Source organism: Capra hircus, chromosome 13 (genome assembly GCF_001704415.2).
Source record: "Capra hircus breed San Clemente chromosome 13, ASM170441v1, whole genome shotgun sequence".
NCBI classification, from domain to species: Eukaryota; Metazoa; Chordata; class Mammalia; order Artiodactyla; family Bovidae; genus Capra; species Capra hircus.
This window is the reverse complement of record NC_030820.1, coordinates 30,728,770-30,748,069: the sequence shown is the minus strand read 5'-3', so window position 1 is coordinate 30,748,069 and position 19,300 is coordinate 30,728,770. Positions and strand designations below refer to the sequence as shown.

General features: G+C 41.9%; 1 protein-coding gene across 1 annotated transcript in view; it reads left to right on the top strand.

Annotated features, from left to right (window-relative positions):
- Positions 1-19,300, top strand: part of CUBN (cubilin) — a 272,327-nt gene that overhangs the window by 142,098 nt on the left and 110,929 nt on the right. The window contains exons 32-35 of the mRNA XM_005687978.3: positions 12,780-12,939; positions 14,817-14,930; positions 16,629-16,739; positions 18,557-18,685. Coding sequence (XP_005688035.2) covers positions 12,780-12,939; positions 14,817-14,930; positions 16,629-16,739; positions 18,557-18,685 — 514 coding nt within the window. The remainder of the gene's footprint in view (positions 1-12,779; positions 12,940-14,816; positions 14,931-16,628; positions 16,740-18,556; positions 18,686-19,300) is intronic.

The window sequence follows — 19,300 nt, the reverse complement described above, 5'->3', positions numbered from 1 at the left end:
TCCAGGTCACAGTGGGTTTAGAGATACAGGAGCTTCTTAGCTTCTTCTCAGAACAGTGGACATGAATGGTAGAGAAGGATAAAGGGTAATAGCCTATGGGAGGCAGGACCCATGGAAAGTTGTTATTATTATTTTTAGTTGTGAAGGAGCTTAAGCATACCTGGACTGCAGGGTGCTGGTCACAAAAGAGCAGCTGAGTATAAGAAGTAAATGAAAGAATTGATGAAGTCAGTTACTAGGGCAGAGACCTTAGGAAGGACCTGACTGGTTCTGTAAATTTCACATTTTCAGAACAAGAAATTTGAACCCATGGCCAACTGTAAGATTTCTTTTCAGATTGGCAAATTTATTTATATTTAAAATTGCATAAATCATACATAAGCTAAGTCATTTTTGTTTATTACAATTTGTAATTCACTTCCACAAAAAGAGGGCTTCCCTGTGGCTCATATGGTAAAGAGTCTGCCTTCAATGCCAGAGACCGGGGTTCGATCACGGGGTTGAGAAGATTCTCTGGAGCAGGGCATGGCAACCCACCCCAGTATTCTTGCCTGGAAAATTCCATGGACAGAGGAGCCTGGCTGGCTAGTTCATGGGGTCATAAAGAGCTGGACACAACTGAAATAAAGAAATGTGGAAAAGGACTATTCAGATAAGTTGGGGTAGAGCTCTGCTGGGTAGGGTTGTCAAGTGGCCCCAATTATGGGAGTAAGAGGTTTGGAACCAGGCAGGCAATGTACTGGAAAGGCTGGGAGCTTGGCTTCAAGTATTACTGAGCTGTCCAGGGGTTCATGAAGGCAGGCATTGAGGCACTAGCTATCGCTCTTTATAGCTAGATGGACACTGGATGTGAAATGTCCCTAAAAGTCCAGTATCTTACATAATATCTCTGTAGTCTAAGTTCATACAAAGCTAGTCATTCATTGTGGATACAGTCAAGTTAATTTCTTAGTTCTGCTACTTAGAGTCATTAGCAAAGAGAAAAATATTCAACTGCCAATGATGTTGCTAGATAATGTTTGTGTTCATGGATTTTTAATAGAGCTCAAGTGTATTATTCAATACCAAAGTAAATTATGCTTGAATGGGGCCAGCCATCAGGGTTTTAAACTTCCTTTAACAATTTGGATTCTCAGAAGTGGAAATATCCTTTTTAACAGTCATTGTGTTTATTGAATACATAGAATGTTAAGATTAAAAGAGGAGAGGTTAGAGATAATTTACTGTCATCTGCTTATTTGAAAAATAAGAAAATTTTGGTGCAAACAGGTCAGGATTAAGACCAGGTAGAAATTAATATCAGAACCAACACTATAATGCAAGCAAGCCATAAGTATTTTGGTAAAATATAACAATTACAGTGTATCTGCAGAAGACTGAGTCACAGGATAAAGCACAACTGAAAAAATAGGAGGAGAAGATAAAACCAGAGTTACTTTGGAACCATTCAGAACTTTTTCAGATGAACCTATACTTCACTTATTAATTTTGGGAAAAATGTTGGGATCTCAAACATGAATTGCAAAGTGGGTTTCCTTTGAAGTCAGGTGGTCTGAGTTCCATCCATCCATTTGGTCTTTGGTGTCCACTGTGTATGAGACACTACCAGGAAGTCATTTCCAGGTTCAGCACCACCACTAACTCTCCATGCGTCTCCTGGGGACGCTGCTGCTAAGTTACTTCAGTCGTGTCCGACTCTGTGTGACCCCATAGACGGCAGCCCACCAGGCTCCCCTGTCCCTGAGATTCTCCAGGCAAGAACACTGGAGTGGGTTGCCGTTTCCTTCTCCAATACATGAAAGTGAAAAGTGAAAGTGAAGTCGCTCAGTCGTGTCCGACCCTCAGCGACCCCATGGACTGCAGCCTACCAGGCTCCTCCATCCATGGGATTTTCCAGGCAGGAGTACTGGAGTGGGGTGCCATCGCCTTCTCCGGGGGATGCTAGTTTGCTCATTTATAAAATCAAGTGCCTGGGGAACCAGCAGAAAGAGGAGACCTTGGGGAGAGGATCCGGTTCTGAGTTGTGTTTGAAGAGGAGAATAAGGGAGGAGTTGGAGAAACAGATATGAAGGGGCAGGTGATGTCAGTAGCGGATTCATCCTGGAGGTCACAGTCTGACTCCACAGCACTGGGCTTCTGTTCATCCTCTGGGGCACAAGTCCATTGGCAGTGGTGGAGGGTCCTCTCCACATTTGTTGTCCAGAAGAGAGCTCTTCTTGAGGGAGGTCTCGTCTCCAGAGGTCCCCAGTGGACACAGTGTAAACCCAAGGGAGCCCCAAAGCCCTCACCCTGGCTGCAGGGAACTAGAGGCACAATTTTCAGCACATAGAAGAAACCAATGAAATGGAACAACAGAACAGTAATACACAGCCTCCACCCCATTTCACGGAACCCGCAGCGACAGTCTTTGCCAGAGGATCAATCTGTGTGATGCATGAATGACTAACAGATGCATGGCTGAACACAGGAATACGGGAACTGTTGTCATCTCTGCTCTTACAACGATCAGCGCCCCAATGGAAAATTGAAGTCGGAACATTTGGGAGCGTGTTGAGGGGAATTCACCTCCTGGCACAATTATTGACATTCGATCTCAATCTTTTGAGCCACATGAGAGCTTAGATAACATTGCAGAAGCGTGTCTTCTAGAATTTCATGCTGCTCTAATGAAAACAAGAGAAAAACTGGGTTTTCTGACTGCTATTGAAATGGTGATGGCATCGTGGGGAAACTCATCAGAAAGCTCAGTTTACATTCAGGTTTCAACTAATTTGGTGATACGAGTGCACTTTCTGCTCAGTCCTTTTGAGTGCCTGGCGTCGTTAACCTCTGGCTTCCCTCGATGACACACTGTGAGCCTTTCTTGCTCAGGCGACAGCAGGACCCACCGGCTGAGCAGAACTCTGTATGGTCAGCATGAACACGGCCCCATTAGGTTTCCTTTCACGAAGGCCGAGGATTAAAGTGACCTCCGACCAACAGCTTAATTGCTTAATTAGAGGCTCTCTCCGGAGCCTTAAACTCACGTAGCTCCGAGAGCTCTTATTGATCTCAGAGAAATGCAGCGGTAGCCCGGTGTGAGATGAGAGGGGAAGGAGAGCAGCCAGAGCAGCAGGACGACTGGCCCCAGAGACTCTGGCCTCTGATTCCAGCATCCTCTTTGCTCAGCACAATGGAATGTCCGCCTTGTGAGAACCAGTGGGGAGCAGACGAAAGTGAGCAGCCCACAGCCGTGATCCAGCCTCTCATCTGGAGAAAATATCCGCTAGGGATACAGGACCTGGGGCCAAAAAAACGCGGCACATGTTGAGTCACGGTTTGCTTTCTGAAGCTACTCTAGGAGAAAGAAAGCAAAATGTTAGATTTGAACTAGAGAATACCAGAGCGCCCCGACCCCCAACCCCACCCCAAAGCCACAGGGTTCTGGTTTTGTTCACATTACTTAACACTGAGGCTCAGGGTAGGCGAATGTGAAACACAGTATCTTTGTTTTTATTTTTTAAGACCCTACCTATGATGTGTTTCCTTTGAAAACATTCCCTTTCTAAAACTGAGCAAAAAGACACAGGGATAAGAGAAGTCAGTACTTCAAAGAAACAATTCTTAAACAATCCTTCCTTAAACATTTATTTTAAAAATAAATCCAGGACAGAAATCAATCTCTTTCCCGTCCTCTCCCTCTTGTATTTTCCCTTTCTCCTTTACTTCTCACCATAGAAAGCTGACTTTCCATTTGAGGATGGAATCTGATAATGATTGAGGATGATCTCTGATAATCTCTGTTAAACATTTTATTTTATCGTTTGCTTTTGGTAATCCATTTAGCCATCTTGCCTCCTGGTGCCAAATGAGTTACCAAAACGGCACTTTACATCCCCAAAGGGAAAAAAAATTAATAATAACTGAATTGGAGCCAGTGTCCTTGGGTCTGTGGACCCAAGCTTTGTTTTGAGCTTTGTTTTGTTTGCATTTTAGCTCAGAATCTCTTTAAAAGCTTGTTTATTCGTAAGAATAAAATGAGCTTCTTGGGTTTCTTTTCCTACCAACATTTCCAGTCATCTCTAAGTCCCTGCTTGCAACAACTGCAAATTAGCAGAGTTTATTGTCTCCTGTAAACTGTGAAGCTGGAGTGCCACCACGTAGAACAAAGACTCAGGAATGAGAGAGACCTGACACCAGATGTGCGCTATGAATTTGCGATTTCATTTCAGAGGAGCATAGCTGGAAAATATCACTGACAGAGGAAACTGATGCTTCCTCCCCATCCCCACCCGCAAGAAAAGCTGCTATTATGAGTAATATTTCTGTTTCCTTCCTTACCTACATTTATGGCTTTAACAGCTTAGATAATTTCCTGGCAGATTCCCCTCCCTATCACTTAATATTTCCTCGGTCTTGGCACAGTTCCCGTTCCCTAATGGGGATTCCATTTGCAGCCATATTAGCTTCTTCTGTATGTATGGCACATGTGGATACATTTCACGGACTCTCATCCTCCACACTGACCTTGCACCCTGATGAGAATGATGTCTTCTGTACCCTTAGATCTTAGCGTCTGTCGCACATTTTGACCCCGATAAGCTTCAAAGTAATCCAAGCAGTAGACACGTGTGGTGAGAATGAATTAAAGTAAAGGCTAAAGACCAGGTTAAAAGCCTGGGTGAGGTGAGGAAAGAAGCTGGTCCAGGGAGGCTGTGTTATACCAGAAAAAGGTTAAGTGTGGATGGATATCTGGATCCAAGACTGGAGCCAGGAGTTAGGAGTCGGGGATTTTGATGTTAGGTTTAGTGATGAAATAACATCGCAACTCAATGGACATGAATTTGAGCAAACTCCAGGAGATAGTGAAGGACAGAGAAACCTGGTGTGCCGCAGCCCATGGGGTCACAAAGAGTCAGACACACAACTTTGCAACTGAATAGCAACAACCAGGCCCCGGTACACTTTGTTCCAGTCTGCTCAGATAACCATGCCAGGAATCCCGCGCATGTGCAGTGGGTGGAATGCATGACAGCTGCCAGCCACTCCAGAACCCACCCAGGCCTTGATTGAGACTTTCTGAAATGCCTTTAAGGATGCATGCTTGTAGGTCCAGAGAAGAGAGACTTGAGATCAACTCTGTTTCCCAGGATTTTCTTAAGGAGACTATGGACATATCACTTTAGCTTCTTAGAATCATGATCCCTCAATATTCTGTTGTCAATGAGTAAAACTTGATTTTTATCTTTTTGGTTGTTTTAATGATAGTTGATCAGATGTCAGGCAGATGGGATTTGTATAGTGGCTCCACACTACCCAGCATGTGACTAGGAACAAGATACTTATGTCTTCTGAAGTGCAAATGGAATTGTAAGAAAGAATTTTAAAAAATATACCTAAAGGATCAATCACAGTGTCTGGTACAGATAAGTGTTAGCTATTGCTGCTCGTTTTTCTATTACTACTATTTCTAGTTTTGTTACTACTCATGCTCGTCAAAGGTTGTAACTTATCTTTTTTTAAAAAAAACAATATTTATATATTTCCTGGCTGCGCTGGGTCTTCCTTGCTGCATGCCGGCCTTCTCTAGTTGCAGCAAGCGGGGACTACTCTTTACTGCTGTGTGGATTTCTCATTGTGGTGGCTTCTCTTGTTGAGGAGCATAAGCTCTAGGCATGTGGGCTCAGCAGTTGTGGTGCACGGGCTTAGTTGCTCCGCTGCACGTGGAATCCTCTGAACTATGGATCAAACCTGTGTCCCCTGCATTGGCAGGTGGATTCCCAACCACTGGACCATCAGGAAAGTCCCTTTAACTTGCATTTTTGAAAATTATGACCCTTAGATACACAGACCTGGATCCATAATCCCCAGTTCATTGGTAACTATCTTGATTAGTTTATGAGCAGACTCATTTTATCTTAAAGTATTTTTTAAAAAATCTTAAAATATATATTATAAAATTTTTGCACGCTCTTCAGTGCATCATCTCAGTGAATGTTTTCACTTCATAAGTGGGTTATTCTCATACCATCTAAAAGATTCACAAATGAGTTGAGAAGGAGAAAATGGTAGTGCAGTAAATGAAAATAAAAGCATATTCATATACATTCACAATTTGTTTGCATGGAAAGCTTAACTCTGAAGTTAAGATGACATTGGCATACTTTGGGGGTGTAAAACATGCTGTGTGTTTTGCTTTTGAATTAAAATAGTTTCCTCTTGCTCCAGTTTATGCTAATTTTAACCCACATATATAGTGGGTTTATTTTCTCCCTGAGGAAGATGAAATTTAATAAAAGAAGAAGATAGATGAAGTAGAAGTACCTTCGTGACTCCTACTCACAAACATTCTGAGAGTACTTATTCAAGTTTCTAGAAATGAAAATGCAGCCATTTCTGAGGAAGCTAATGTTCATTTTTGCCTTCACCGTGTGCGTGCTGTGACGCTATGAGTGCTGTGTTTCCGTGAGGGGACCACCACTCACCCCATCACCAGGGCTCTGACCCTGGTGTAGTGGGGCTGTGGGCTGCAGTTCTATACATTGCATTTGGATCAGGCACTGTCCTTGGTTCTCAGTAAGGCAGAACCGTGATGCTCGTCTTTATTCAGTACACTTTACTTTTTTAAAAAAGATTTTTGACGTGGACCACTTTTAAGGTCTTTTTTGAATTTGTTACAGTATTGCTTCCGTTTTATGTTTTTTATTTCTTGGCCACAAGGCATCTAGGATCTTAGCTCCTTGACCTGGGATCAAACCCATGCCCTGTGCATTGGAAGGTGCATTCTTAACCCCAGGACCACTAGAGAGGTCCTTACTCAGTATGATCTTAAAATGGACTGGGATACTCTTCCTTTTGCATCGGGTTTTACATTTTAGAAAGCATATTGCACGGTGGTGGTTGTTTGGAGACCGAATTAAAGGGGGACACGAATTCAGGCAGGGGGAGTTTCAGGCTGCTGTAGTGACCCAGGCAAGAGGGGATGAGCTCCCACAACAAGACACTTGGTGGGGGGGAGGGGTGGGAAGGGGTCCAGGAGACATAGAAAGGGAGAGCTAACAGAACATAAGGCTCCGTTCCATGGAGAGGATAAGGCAGGAAGTGAGGCAGCAGGAGGACTTAGGGGGCGGAGCAAGGACTTCAGTTTGAGACAATGGTTTCCATGGTTGATGGGAAATACCAGCCGTGTTGTCTGGAATGTAGTCAGATATCTGAGCCTAGAGCTTGGATTGAGGTCTGGACTACAGTTGTAGATACTGGCCAGCTAACAGATGTCTTGGAGATCTTAAAACAAAAACTGTATCCTTGATAGAGTCCTGTCAGACAGCAAAAGGCTAGATTAAATGGCATTAATGTCCATCTGGCTTTGATATTGCAGTTCAGTTATATGAAGAGCATATTTTCAGGTCTCTGTGTGGGATCACTTGTATTATGTCTGCCTGGCTAAACACATAAACATTTTAAATATATACATTATTTAAAAGTTTACATGTTCCTCATATCAAATTTCTAAAATACAGAAAAGAAAAAATAAGAAATGGACACCATCTATAATACTGCAAAGCAGAGACAATTAACGTTTTGGCTTGTTTCATACAGAAACACACACAGGCAAACATGCACACCCTTTACCCACATACACAAAGGGAGTTAAGAGAATACTACGCATTGTTTTGCATCCTGTCTTTTTCACTTAGTTTATTTAATACATTTCTTCTTAAAAACTGTTTCTTTGGCCCTTTAGTCAGTTACATGAACACCCTAGAATTGAGTTAACCACTAGCTTATTACTGACCACTTAGGCAACTTCTATTTTTTTGCTCATTATAATAATATTTGGAAGAGCATCTTTGTATGTATATCTTAGGCTACATTTCCTGTAATTTCCGTTACATAGATTCTCTCTTCCTTCCTGAAAACTCTATTACAAAATATTTTAAGTGTACAGAAAAGACTACACAATGCACGTAAAGTATAGCATGAACAAAAACATTCTCCTTGCTAAATCTCAATATTTTACCATGCTTGCTTCAAGTTCTTTCTTTTCTTCCCCCAAAGAAATGAATTGCTGAGGACACAGTGAGGCCCCATGCGCAAACCGCACTGATTCCAGTCCCTGCCCCTGGCCCAGAGGGAACCATTTATGGGAAATTGGTTTATGATTCCCATGGCTGTTTTGGTACTTTTTCATGGTGTGTTGTTTCCACACACAGTATGTAGTATTGATCTGCATGTTTTAAAACTTGATGTAAACAATACGACATGACACCTATTCTTCCATTCACTCCTTTCACTTAACAACCTGGTTTGACTGTTTTTCTACACTGTGGTGTATTCAGATCTAGCTCATTGTGTTTGCCACTATTCAAGATTCTCCTCTGTACCATGACTCATAGACCCATTCTACTGTTAATGCACTTCTGAGTCTTCTAATATTGTGCTGGGGCAACCCTTATAGCAAGGAACATTATTGTCCATATTTTTTAATGCAGTCATACAAGAGTTTACCTCAGGTAGCTATCTGGAAGTGAAAGAGTTGGCTTTTACCTTTCCTCTGTTGCCAAATTCCACTAAAAAATGTATACATGAGAATTTGTATCTTCTAAGTCACTTAATTCTGGTGAACAATATGTACTACAATTTCATGTCAGATTAGGTGGCTGAAGGATAGAGAAAGATTTGTCCACAGTAACATCACGTGACATCTCTCCCACGGCAATCATTCTCTGAGCACCTGCCAGGGTGTTTTGCTAAATAAACTTACCTTCTGTTTTTTCTCTTTAAAAGGGATTTTGCCACCTGCTTTTAAATAATGCATACTCTTAAATAATATACATTTCCATCATCAGTAAATACTTGGAAAGGTGAAAGTTTCCCTTTGCTTGGCTCCTTTATTTTCTCAAATTGTCTCTGGACTCTGACCTTTGGCATACATATATATCATCAGAAAGAAGTGCTAACCTCTAAGCTGAAAGGTTTTCCTTCCCATCACTTTGTGCTGGAGTTGACACTTTGAACTTTGAAAGGAGGTTGATATTTATTCAAATCTCCTTAACATTTAAAACATCAAGTATTGAAGTTCATAGAAGTTTGACTCAGTTCTGACTTCTGGCCACAGGTCAGGGTACTGATACTGGATACTCTGGGACCTGGGGGTGAGTCCCGTGTCCTTTGCCCACCTTCTGCCTTCCTAGTTCTCTCGCAGTGCTGGTGAAGGGCTGGCACAGCTGGCAACAGGGCACCTGGGCAGGTGTGTGTGGCTTGGTCCCTGCCTGATTGGGACCTCCTCCACTGCCCACAGGGCCCAGAAAGCAGTTCCTCTTGTCCTCTTTCCCCCTGTGAATGGCCTCTTCCCTGCCATCATGCCTGCTGTGCATTTATACAGCCCAGTCCACAAGAGAGGAGCAACTTTTTTTCTTAACTCTGGGTTTTCCGCAACCTCAGTCCTACACTCTTAAATATATATTCACTTACTCATTTGTTCATCAGACATTTGCTGTTTGTTATTTGCCTGGTTCTATTCTTTTTCTGAAAAATCTCTTATTTTTGTATGGTAATGGTGAGCTCAGGTATTTTGAATGTGTTTGCCGGTATCTGGAAATTTGACAAACTCTGGATACTTTGTCAAGATACTGATTGACTTCCAGAAGGACTTAGCTTACTACTTAGCTAGGTCTCCCTCTGATTTTAGAGCTTCTGTAGTTGGAACTCCAGGGATGGTGGCTAGGTCCGTCTAGTCAAGGCTATGGTTTTTCCAGTGGTCATGTATGGATGTGAGAGTTGGACTGTGAAGAAGGCTGAGTGCCATAGAATTGATGCTTTTGAACTGTGGTGTTGGAGAAGACTCTTGAGAGTCCCTTGGACTGCAAGGAGATCCAACCAGTCCATTCTGAAGGAGATCAGCCCTGGGATTTCTTTGGAAGGAATGATGCTCAAGCTGAAACTGCAGTACTTTGGCCACCTCATGCGAAGAGTTGACTCATTGGAAAAGACTCTGATGTTGGGAGGGATTGGGGGCAGGAGGAGAAGGGGACGACAGAGGATGAGATGGCTGGATGGCATCACCGACTCAATGGACGTGAGTCTGAGTGAACTCCGGGAGTTGGTGATGGACAGGGAGGCCTGGCGTGCTGTGATTCATGGCGTCACAAAGAGTCAGACACGACTGAGCGACTGAACTGAACTGAGCTGAATTTTATTCAAAATTTAATTTTACTAAAGTTACCTAGAAATGAGTTGTTTGTACTGTGTAGTTTTTGTTTGTTTTGTTTTGTGTATTTCCCTGACTTTTTCCACCCAAGCAACAGATCAGAAAGTTAATTCCCAGGCCTAGGAAACCTGTGGCAGAGGCTTAAATAAGACTATAATAAGACTTAAATAAGTTATATGAATATGTTATACATGTAGCCAACAATGTAATTTGCTAACTTTGTTTTGGAAACTAAATGGAAGTAAAGGAAATATATATTGATAATTTTTATGACTTCAGACTTTTTAAAAATAGCAACAAGTTTTCTCATAGTTTCTTCCCTCCAGTTTCTTTCTTATAATTTTATAAATTAAAACTTGATTTGATATTACGAGTGTTAAGAATTACTCTTAAATAAAAGAATTGCTATTCCAAACTTAAAGAAAAATACTCAGCTCTCTCCTTAATAACCTGAGGTCATATACTTTCATAAAATGGTAATTAAGAACTTATAACTTAATAACTATTACACACCATTTAAAGAGAAGTAACGTGAAAGGATATAGCATTTGGAGAGAGAAGAATTAAGTTTTGGGCTCTGCTACTCACTAGCTCTTTGATCTTGGGTCGCTAGCTTCCATTGTCACTATTGCCTGTTGGATAAGACAGTAGTTTATTAGCTAGTACACTTTGAAGTCTCACTTTTATCACTAAAAAAAAAAAAAAATCACATAATGTTGAAGACTAGTTTAGAGGTATTGCAATGGTGTTTGTAAAATTACAGCATGCTAATCAAATGTAGGGTGTCACTGGTATATAATTTTGATGTAGGGGCATTTGGAAACACTCTATCTTGGATCCATTCCTTGTTAAGCAATGCCCCAGCCATGTGAATTTCAGCCCAAATCCTGTGATTCCTGAATCTCTGGGTAGGAAGGTTGGAAACATGGAGACCTCCTAGAAAATGTGCTCTTTCAAAGAATCCCCAGGGACATGGCTCATTCATGTGATTTTCTGGATTTTCTAATTCTAATCTTCATTTTATACTGTCCTTATTTTGTCTTAAGAGGATTGCAGTCAAAAAGACAGCTTAGAAAGGGGTAGAACAGTATCTGCTACTCACCAAGCCTCTGAATTTGGAGAGAAATAGAGGAAACTAGACGAGTCTTGCCTTTGTGAGTTCATGGACTTGTAGAAATCCTCGAAAAGTGTGTGTACTGTTGATGATGGTATGTGTTCTTCTTAGGAACTGTGGGATTTGTGACATTAGTGAGGTCTCTGTGCATCTGTGATCTTCTTGAAAATGGAGAGTCTTGGGAGGAGAAATGTGATAGTATATGTGAAAGGCTGCATCCAGTGTCCAGCACATAGTAAACATTTAATGAATGGTTGCTGTTATTAATATTATTGTCCCCCGCAAAAAAAGGAACTTATTTCCCCTGCCTTAAAGATTCATGGGCTTCTCTGGTGGTTCAGTTGGTAAAGGATCCGCCTGCAGTGCAGGAGACCTGGGTCTGATTCCTGGGTTGGAAAGATCCCCTGGAGAGAGGAGCAGCTACCTACTTCAGTATTCTGGCCTGGAGAATTCCATGGACAGAGGAGCCTGGTGAGCTATAGTCCATGGCACACAGAGTTCCAAGGCAATGAGGAAATTCAGTTTCACATACTGATTCAGCAATCTGGAGCAGGGGTAGTGGGGTGGGGTGGGGAGTCTGCAATGTAAACTCCATTCCACTGTCTCATTTGGAAGGTCAGCCAAGTCCCAGCACAGAACTGAACAGATGCAGAACCCTATATATTTTAAAATAATGAGGTAATTTTCTATTAATAAATCAGGCTCATATCACTATATCATTGGAAATAATTCTACCATTTCTCTTCTTCTTGACCACAACCCTATGAAGAGCAAAAAGTTCCAGCAAATGCTGAGTTTCTGAAAATGAGTGATTCCTCATCATTATTTCTCATGTATTTGCTCCAATATTCATTCTTGCATCAGCACATGTTGTGAGAATGGTACATGATGTGACTGTCCTGGAGTCATGAGAGGATGAGAGCAGGGAAAGGCATGGCATTTATAGACATCCAGAGATCTCATGGTGAGTTTCTCTGACACGGAAACTCCCAGTGAAATCTTTGAAGAGTTCCTAGAAATGACCAAAGACTCAGACATTCTGATGGACCCGAGTGGACAGAGGATAAAGCACTGGGTTCCAGCAAATGTGTTTCCTTTCTTTTTAAGAAAAAGCAGTTATTATTATTTGGCTGGGCTTTCTCCAGTTGCTGTGAACAGAGGCTCTTCTTCTTACAGTGTGATGGATTCTCACTGTGGTGGCTTCTCTTGTTGCAGAGCGCTGGCTCTAGGGCAAATGGCTCAGGAGTTGTAGCACTTGGGCTTGGTTGCTCTGTGGCGTGTGGAATCTTCCTGAACAGTAATTGAACCCATGTTACCCGCATTGGCAGGCAGATTCCTAACCGGGACCACCAGGAAAGTCCAAGTGTGCTTTCCGCTAGGTCGCTGATGTGCAGATAGACACTGCACAGAACAGGGCCTTGTGGATGCCGATCTGAAGTCCTGAGCCACCATGTACCCAGTTGCCTTTCTTTGTAGGCATTTGACGGTGTAAGCTCTGCAACCGCCCGCCTTGCCGGTGTGTGTGGAAGACAGCAACTGAGCAACCCCATCATATCTTCCGGAAACAGCCTCTTCTTGCGATTTCAGTCTGGCCCTTCCAGACAGAGCCGGGGGTTCCGTGCTTACTTCAGACAAGGCAAGTTCCGTGTGGTCTCCCCAAGGCACAGACCATCTGTCCTTACCTCTCCCTCTTGGTGCTGCAATACAATGAGACTAGTCCTTGGAAATTGTTTCCAGCTTTCTATTTAATGTGCGACACTTTAAGAAGAACAAAGGAATCAAGGTTTGCAATGATTCTAACTGTTGGGACTTTCAACTCTGTCTTTGTCCTAAGGATCTCTGTATTCCTCAAACAGGTTGTCAGAATCATACTGACAAGTGTCTTTAATATTAGAGACACTTGTAAAGAAGTGTTTATCCAAATTCATTCATTCATAGATAAATGACTAGCATTTACCTAAGATTTTATGCTAAGAGATACACTGGTATAAATTGCAAGAATTGTAACATAGAGTCAGATTCTAAGCCTTGAGATAGTGGTTGCCCTTCACCTGAAGAATCGATGTTGTTTTCTGTTGTCTTTTTCTTTTCTTTCTTTTTAGATTTTATGTGGACCTTTTAAAAAAATATTTTGAATTTGTTATACTATTTTTCTGTTTTTATTTACTTATTATTTATTTTTGGCTAAGAGGCATGTAGGAGATCTTAGCTCCCCCACCAGGGGTCAAACCCACACCCACTGCCTTGGAAGGAAAAGTCTTAACTGCTGTCTCGCCCGGAAGTGTGTCCACCCCCCTATACCCCACTACAGTGTCTTTTTCTTAAATCACCACTTTCTACTAGAGACCTTTCCATCCATTGCCTTTTGTCTGGTACTTTTAGAGGTTAACCCTTTACCCACCATCAGAGATGGAACCTAGAGCTGGAGGGGCTTTTGTCTGCTGAATATGCCTGTGATTTTTTTTCAGAGGATTCCTGTCCTTTCAAATAAGTGTGGTCTCTTTAGTTATTTCATCTGTTTCAGTGGACTCACTTGCTCATTTTTCTGTAGTAAAGAGCCCTGGCCAGGAAGAGTTTTTGGATGGAGGTCCCCTGAGGTTGCAGTGTAGACTGCGGAGCAAGACTGATTGCAGAATTCTTTCAAAGAACAGTTTCTGAACACTTTTTCTTCTAACTAATCACTTATATTTCACTTCCTAGCACAAAAGTCCCCAGCAGGTCTTCTCTGGGCTACTACATTAGCCTCCTTGGTCTCACGTATTCCTCCAAAGTCAGTGTGCAGGAGCGAGTTCTGACCCTGACCTTCGGTGTACCATCATCTCTCCTGGCTCTGCACTAAACAGGGAGTGGAGCCCCAGCTTCTCTGGATGTTCCCCATGGGGACAGAATCTGCCTGTCTTTTCTCAGCATTGCCCTGACTCTCCTCATGTGCCCCACACTTCAACCAAGTCTGTGTGGTATCCCCCATACCCTCCTCTCTATCTTGTTCAAACTTCCCTCTTCCCAGACCACTCTTCCTCACCCCGACTCCTGCAGCACCATCCCTTTTGTGAAACACCTTGTACACTCCCCCAGCTCTCAGCAGGCACCCCTCGTCTTCTGTTCCCACATCCCTGATAACACACAACTGCCCATATGAAGTCTCTGTCAATTGAGTATTTCCTAAAAATGAAGTCAGTTGTTAAGAGATTATCCCTGTGCCTATAATTTACGAGTGGGTAAAGCAAGTGAATCAATGCCAGAGTTCTACTGAAAGATTCAGGCAACTCATAACCATTTAATCTGTTCTTTGCCACTCCCCACTTCCTGTAATTAAAGAACACTGTTATAAAGGTAGAGTACATTGCCACTTTCTCATGATTCATGTGCAGCTTCCTTGGCAGAGAATTTCCCTGACATGCCCCTTAGAAATAAGCAAACGTCACTTATGTTTTCATTCTTCAAATAATTGTTCTGGAGAATCAGTAGAAATCAAAAGTGTATGACAGAAGTGTGTGTCTGTGTGTCCCTCAGCCTGTGGCGGCCACATCCTCACTGACTCCGTTGACACTATATCCTCTCCACTGTTCCCGAACAACTATCCAAACAATCAGAACTGCAGCTGGATAATTCAAGCTCAACCTCCCTGTAAGTAACAAAAATAAAAAAGAATCCAGGATGCATCATGTCTGTGGGAAAGTCCAGCAATGACTCATGTTCTTATCTCCTTGCTGGTAACAATTGATGGCCTTCCTCTCCTGTTTTTGGAAGCCCCAATTCCTCATGTGCACAAGAACAAGGGTTTCCTAATCTGGTAGGAAGTAATTTTTGCTCTTTATTCTTAATTAATTTTCTTTTTATAACTTTCAAGGCCTCGCAAAGGAAATAACAAAGCGAAAACCTATAACCTAGTAGAAATGACAGGCATGTGAAATTGGGGATTAACAAAAATACTGGATGAATAAAGAGTTTTTGACTATTTGTCTTGACTGTAGTAGGTGCTCAAGAAGATGCTAAATGAATAAATGAGCGATAAGAACCATAGACTAGAAAGTTAATAACTTATACTTTGGGGATGCAATGCTGTGAGCATATTAGTCTTCAGTTAAGGTGGAAGTTAACGGTAAAGCCTGGTCTCTCTTGGTTATAAAATGTATTTTTAAAAGTCCCAGCATAGGCTTTGAAGAAGCATTTAATAAGTACTTACACTGTATTCTTTTTAGAATCCTAGAATCTTTCTGATCTGGTAACAATCTAGTGGTAAGGATTACTGTCCACATTTTACCGAGAAAATGAGGAGACCACTAAGAACTCGTGCAAAATAACTGTGAGGAGGGTGACCCTGGGGCTGTGATGAATCTTGTTTCAAAGGAACCCTGCTCTTCTTGAGGTTTTCAGGGGAAATTGATGGCTTCAGACATAATGTGGGAAAAACATTAAGTTCTTGACTCCACTCTCTAATTAATGACCTGTGTGATAATAGGAAAGTCACTTAGGCTCACAAAGCCCCATTAGCTAATCTAACAAATGAAGGGTTTGGCTTAAATATTCTCTAACATTTTTCCTAGGGATGTTAAACATTAACAAAAGGGTATCTTTATTGCTCTGCATATGATTTGGGGGTCAGTGATGTAACCCTTAGCCAAAGAAAGTAGCCAGCCAGCCAGGAACCAATCCTTGAATAAAGAAACTCCCGACCTTGAGTCCTGCAGCCTTGCACCTAAGGATAGTTTCTAAACAGTTGTAAAGCTCTTATATCAAAGAGCTCACTCGTGTAAAGACAGCAAAAGGAAAAGATCCTATTCTAAAGATTCAAGACTCTGGAAGAAAACAAAAGGAAAATGGACCCAGACTCAGACTATTTTGCAAGTAATTCAAAGCTTTCTTTAAAAATGACTGAACCTCTATGTCCCTGCTTCTAGACTTAGAGTCTAACACAGAAAATGCTAGGATATTTGTGGCAGGGAGGAAAATGTGTCTTATTTACAAGCGCAGGTAAAGAATCAGAATTTAAGGAAGCTAATAAGAAAAGTACTTCTGAGAGAAATACAGCAACAGCTGATACTTTCCCCGTCATCCATGAAGTAAACCCACCCCAGGGTTCTCTTACCAGCACCAGCATTTCAGAGTCTATGGACATTTTTAAAAGCTTTTCAGTTACTCTTCAGACAAAAAACTTTTAGCACAGTGGTGGTTACTTCTCCTCTTTACCCCTGTCGTCTTGTGCACATCAATCAATTCTTTGCCAGAGAACCAGCAGGTGAAATGATCAGGGGTAAAATCTTGTTCCCGGTATGTTTTGTTGGCCAGAATTTTATTAAACAGTCTTCCTTTCTTTCCTTACAGTCAATCATATCACCCTGTCCTTCAGCCACTTTGTCCTTGAAAGCAGCACACCATGTACCCGAGATTTTGTAGAGGTGTTGGACGGCAGCCACGACAACGCACCCCTCCGAGGTATGCCATGCTCACTCACTCACTTCCGTGGCCTGGGCTCTTTACAGTTTCTGTACTTACATGTGTATATGCTGTCCTCAGAGGTTAGAATGTTTCCAATAACTGTGAAGACTGTCATAAGCCAAGTAAACATACTGAGAGGCTGAGAAAGCAGGATTCAATGTAGGGCTTGAGAAACTCAGCTCATTCATCTTCAAGGACATGAATGGTTTAGGTTTTTTTTTTTTTAATTGAAAAGTTGCAACTGCTTTAAACAGTAGTAAAATGCAATCCCTTCTAACATTAGATAGTATTCCGGTGGGAAATTTCTTGTTACTGTTTGACCACAGTTCTTGTGTTCAAATTGAGCATGTTTCTTCTGGTTTTGTCCTCAGTGGAAGGAAAATAATGGATGGATGGATGGATAGATAGATAGCTATAATGGATAGGTAAATACATATACACACCCCCGCCCCCCAACACACACACATATATATATACATTGGATGGATGGATGGATGGATAGATAGCTGTAATGAATAGGTAAATACATACACACAGACCCCCCCCACACACAAATATATATATATGTATATATATATATATATATATATACACATACATTGAATGGATGGATGGATGGTTGGATGAACAGAATAGATAGATAGACTGACAGGCAGACAGGCAGATATTATGGAGTTCTGTTTGTAAGACATCCCAGTAAAATTAAAGAATGTTGCTTATAGTTTCTGTAATGTTCTCAAACAAAATAATCTCAGGTTATTTTGGGAAGATCCCCTGGAGAAGGCAATGGCTACCTACTCCAGTATTCTGGCCTGGAGAATTCTATGGACAAAGGAGCCTGGCATGTATACATGTAATCTGTATACATATAATTCCATGGACAGAAAAGCCTGGTGGTCTACAGTCCGTAGGTTCGCAAAGAATCGGACGTGACTGAGCGACTTTTGCTCACTCACTCATTTAAGTGTTCTCTATGTGTCACTCCTATTTGAGCACTGTCACTCAAGCTCCTTATCCTGCAGTAGAAAACAGGTTGCATCAGAGAAGGGACTTTGTTTTGCTCATGGCTGTATCCTCAGTACCCAGAACAGTGCCTGAGATGATAGTAGGCAACTGACAAGTGCTCTCTGTGGACTTCTGATTGTATTCTTTGTGATTTTTGTCTGTAAGCATTTGACCATGGTCAAGGATATATTATTTAACAGACACTTATATAACCTTGCACTGAGCACTATTCTGAATTTTATAATAGTAAACTTTATAAATAGTACTATTTTTATAAAGTTCTATTTATTGAAAAACTTTGTAAATAGAACTTTATAAATAGTAACTCAATTCTTATACCCTTATGACATAGAATTTCATTATTATCCATGTACCTGTTTCTCAAGTGGGAAACTGAGGCACAGAGAACTTGAGTAACTTGACTCATGTCACATAGCTGGTAAGTGGCTGAGCCTGGAGGTGAATTCAGCTGTTCTGGCTCCAACATCCACAGTGTCTCAGCTATTGTGTATTGCTGTTAAGTATTAGCCCACTTCTTTGTGCAGGTGCCGACTGCCCTGGAGAGTTTAGCATTAGTTACATTTGGAAGTTATCTGTGTTTCTCTTACCTTCCCCTCACAGTCTTTATCATATTTATAAATGTGTTCACAGTTTATTTTGAATCATCAGGCATCACCCCAAACACTGACCCTGATCTAAATGGTTTTCTAGTAGTGGTTCCTTTTGCTTGCTTTGGTCTCTTGTGATTTTAGTGAATACATGTTGGCATATCATCATTCATTCTCCTTGTCAATATCATCATTATTTAGGCCGATACTGTGGCCCCTCCTTGCCCCATCCTATCACTTCCTTCAGCAATGCTCTGGTGCTGAAGTTCGTCTCGGATTCTACAGTGAATTTTGGTGGTTTCCACGCCACATATGCTGCGTCCACGTCAGGTAAGAGATGTTAGCAAGCGGTGCTATTAGGTTAAGAGGAATGTGTAGAAAATCCTTGATTTATTATTTGGGACTCCTTTGCATTTTGCATTCTGAGCTAGTTTCATAGATCACCTCTGTGACTCATTTTACTGTCTTTCACATTTGGTTAACATGTTTATAAATTCTAACAGCTGTGAACTCTGTACCACATCTTCCTTATCCATTCACAGACATTTGCTCCCGTACCTTGACTATTGTGACTAATGCTGCTCAGGGTGAGCACTGGAAGTGGGGAGAATTGGTTGGAATGATCTTGGGTGACTTGCTTGTCAGTGTGTCCTTGTTCTTCTTCTTGATACGTTTGTTGAGGGAGCCCCTGATGGACAGTGTCCAACAGTGTCTCTAACTGGTGGACAGCTGCCATGCTTCAGCCTCCCTGGCCTGACAGCTGCACTCAGGCAGGGCTGGGTGTCTTCAGGGATGCAGGATGGACCATGGCACATGGGGAGAAGGGAAAGAGGAGCACCCAGTAAGAGGCTGTAAGCTAGGATAGTTGTGCTTGTCAGCTTCCTCATTATTAGCTGTTAAAAGCCTTAGAATGCCTGGGAGATCTGTGCAGGTTTCAGTGCTCTC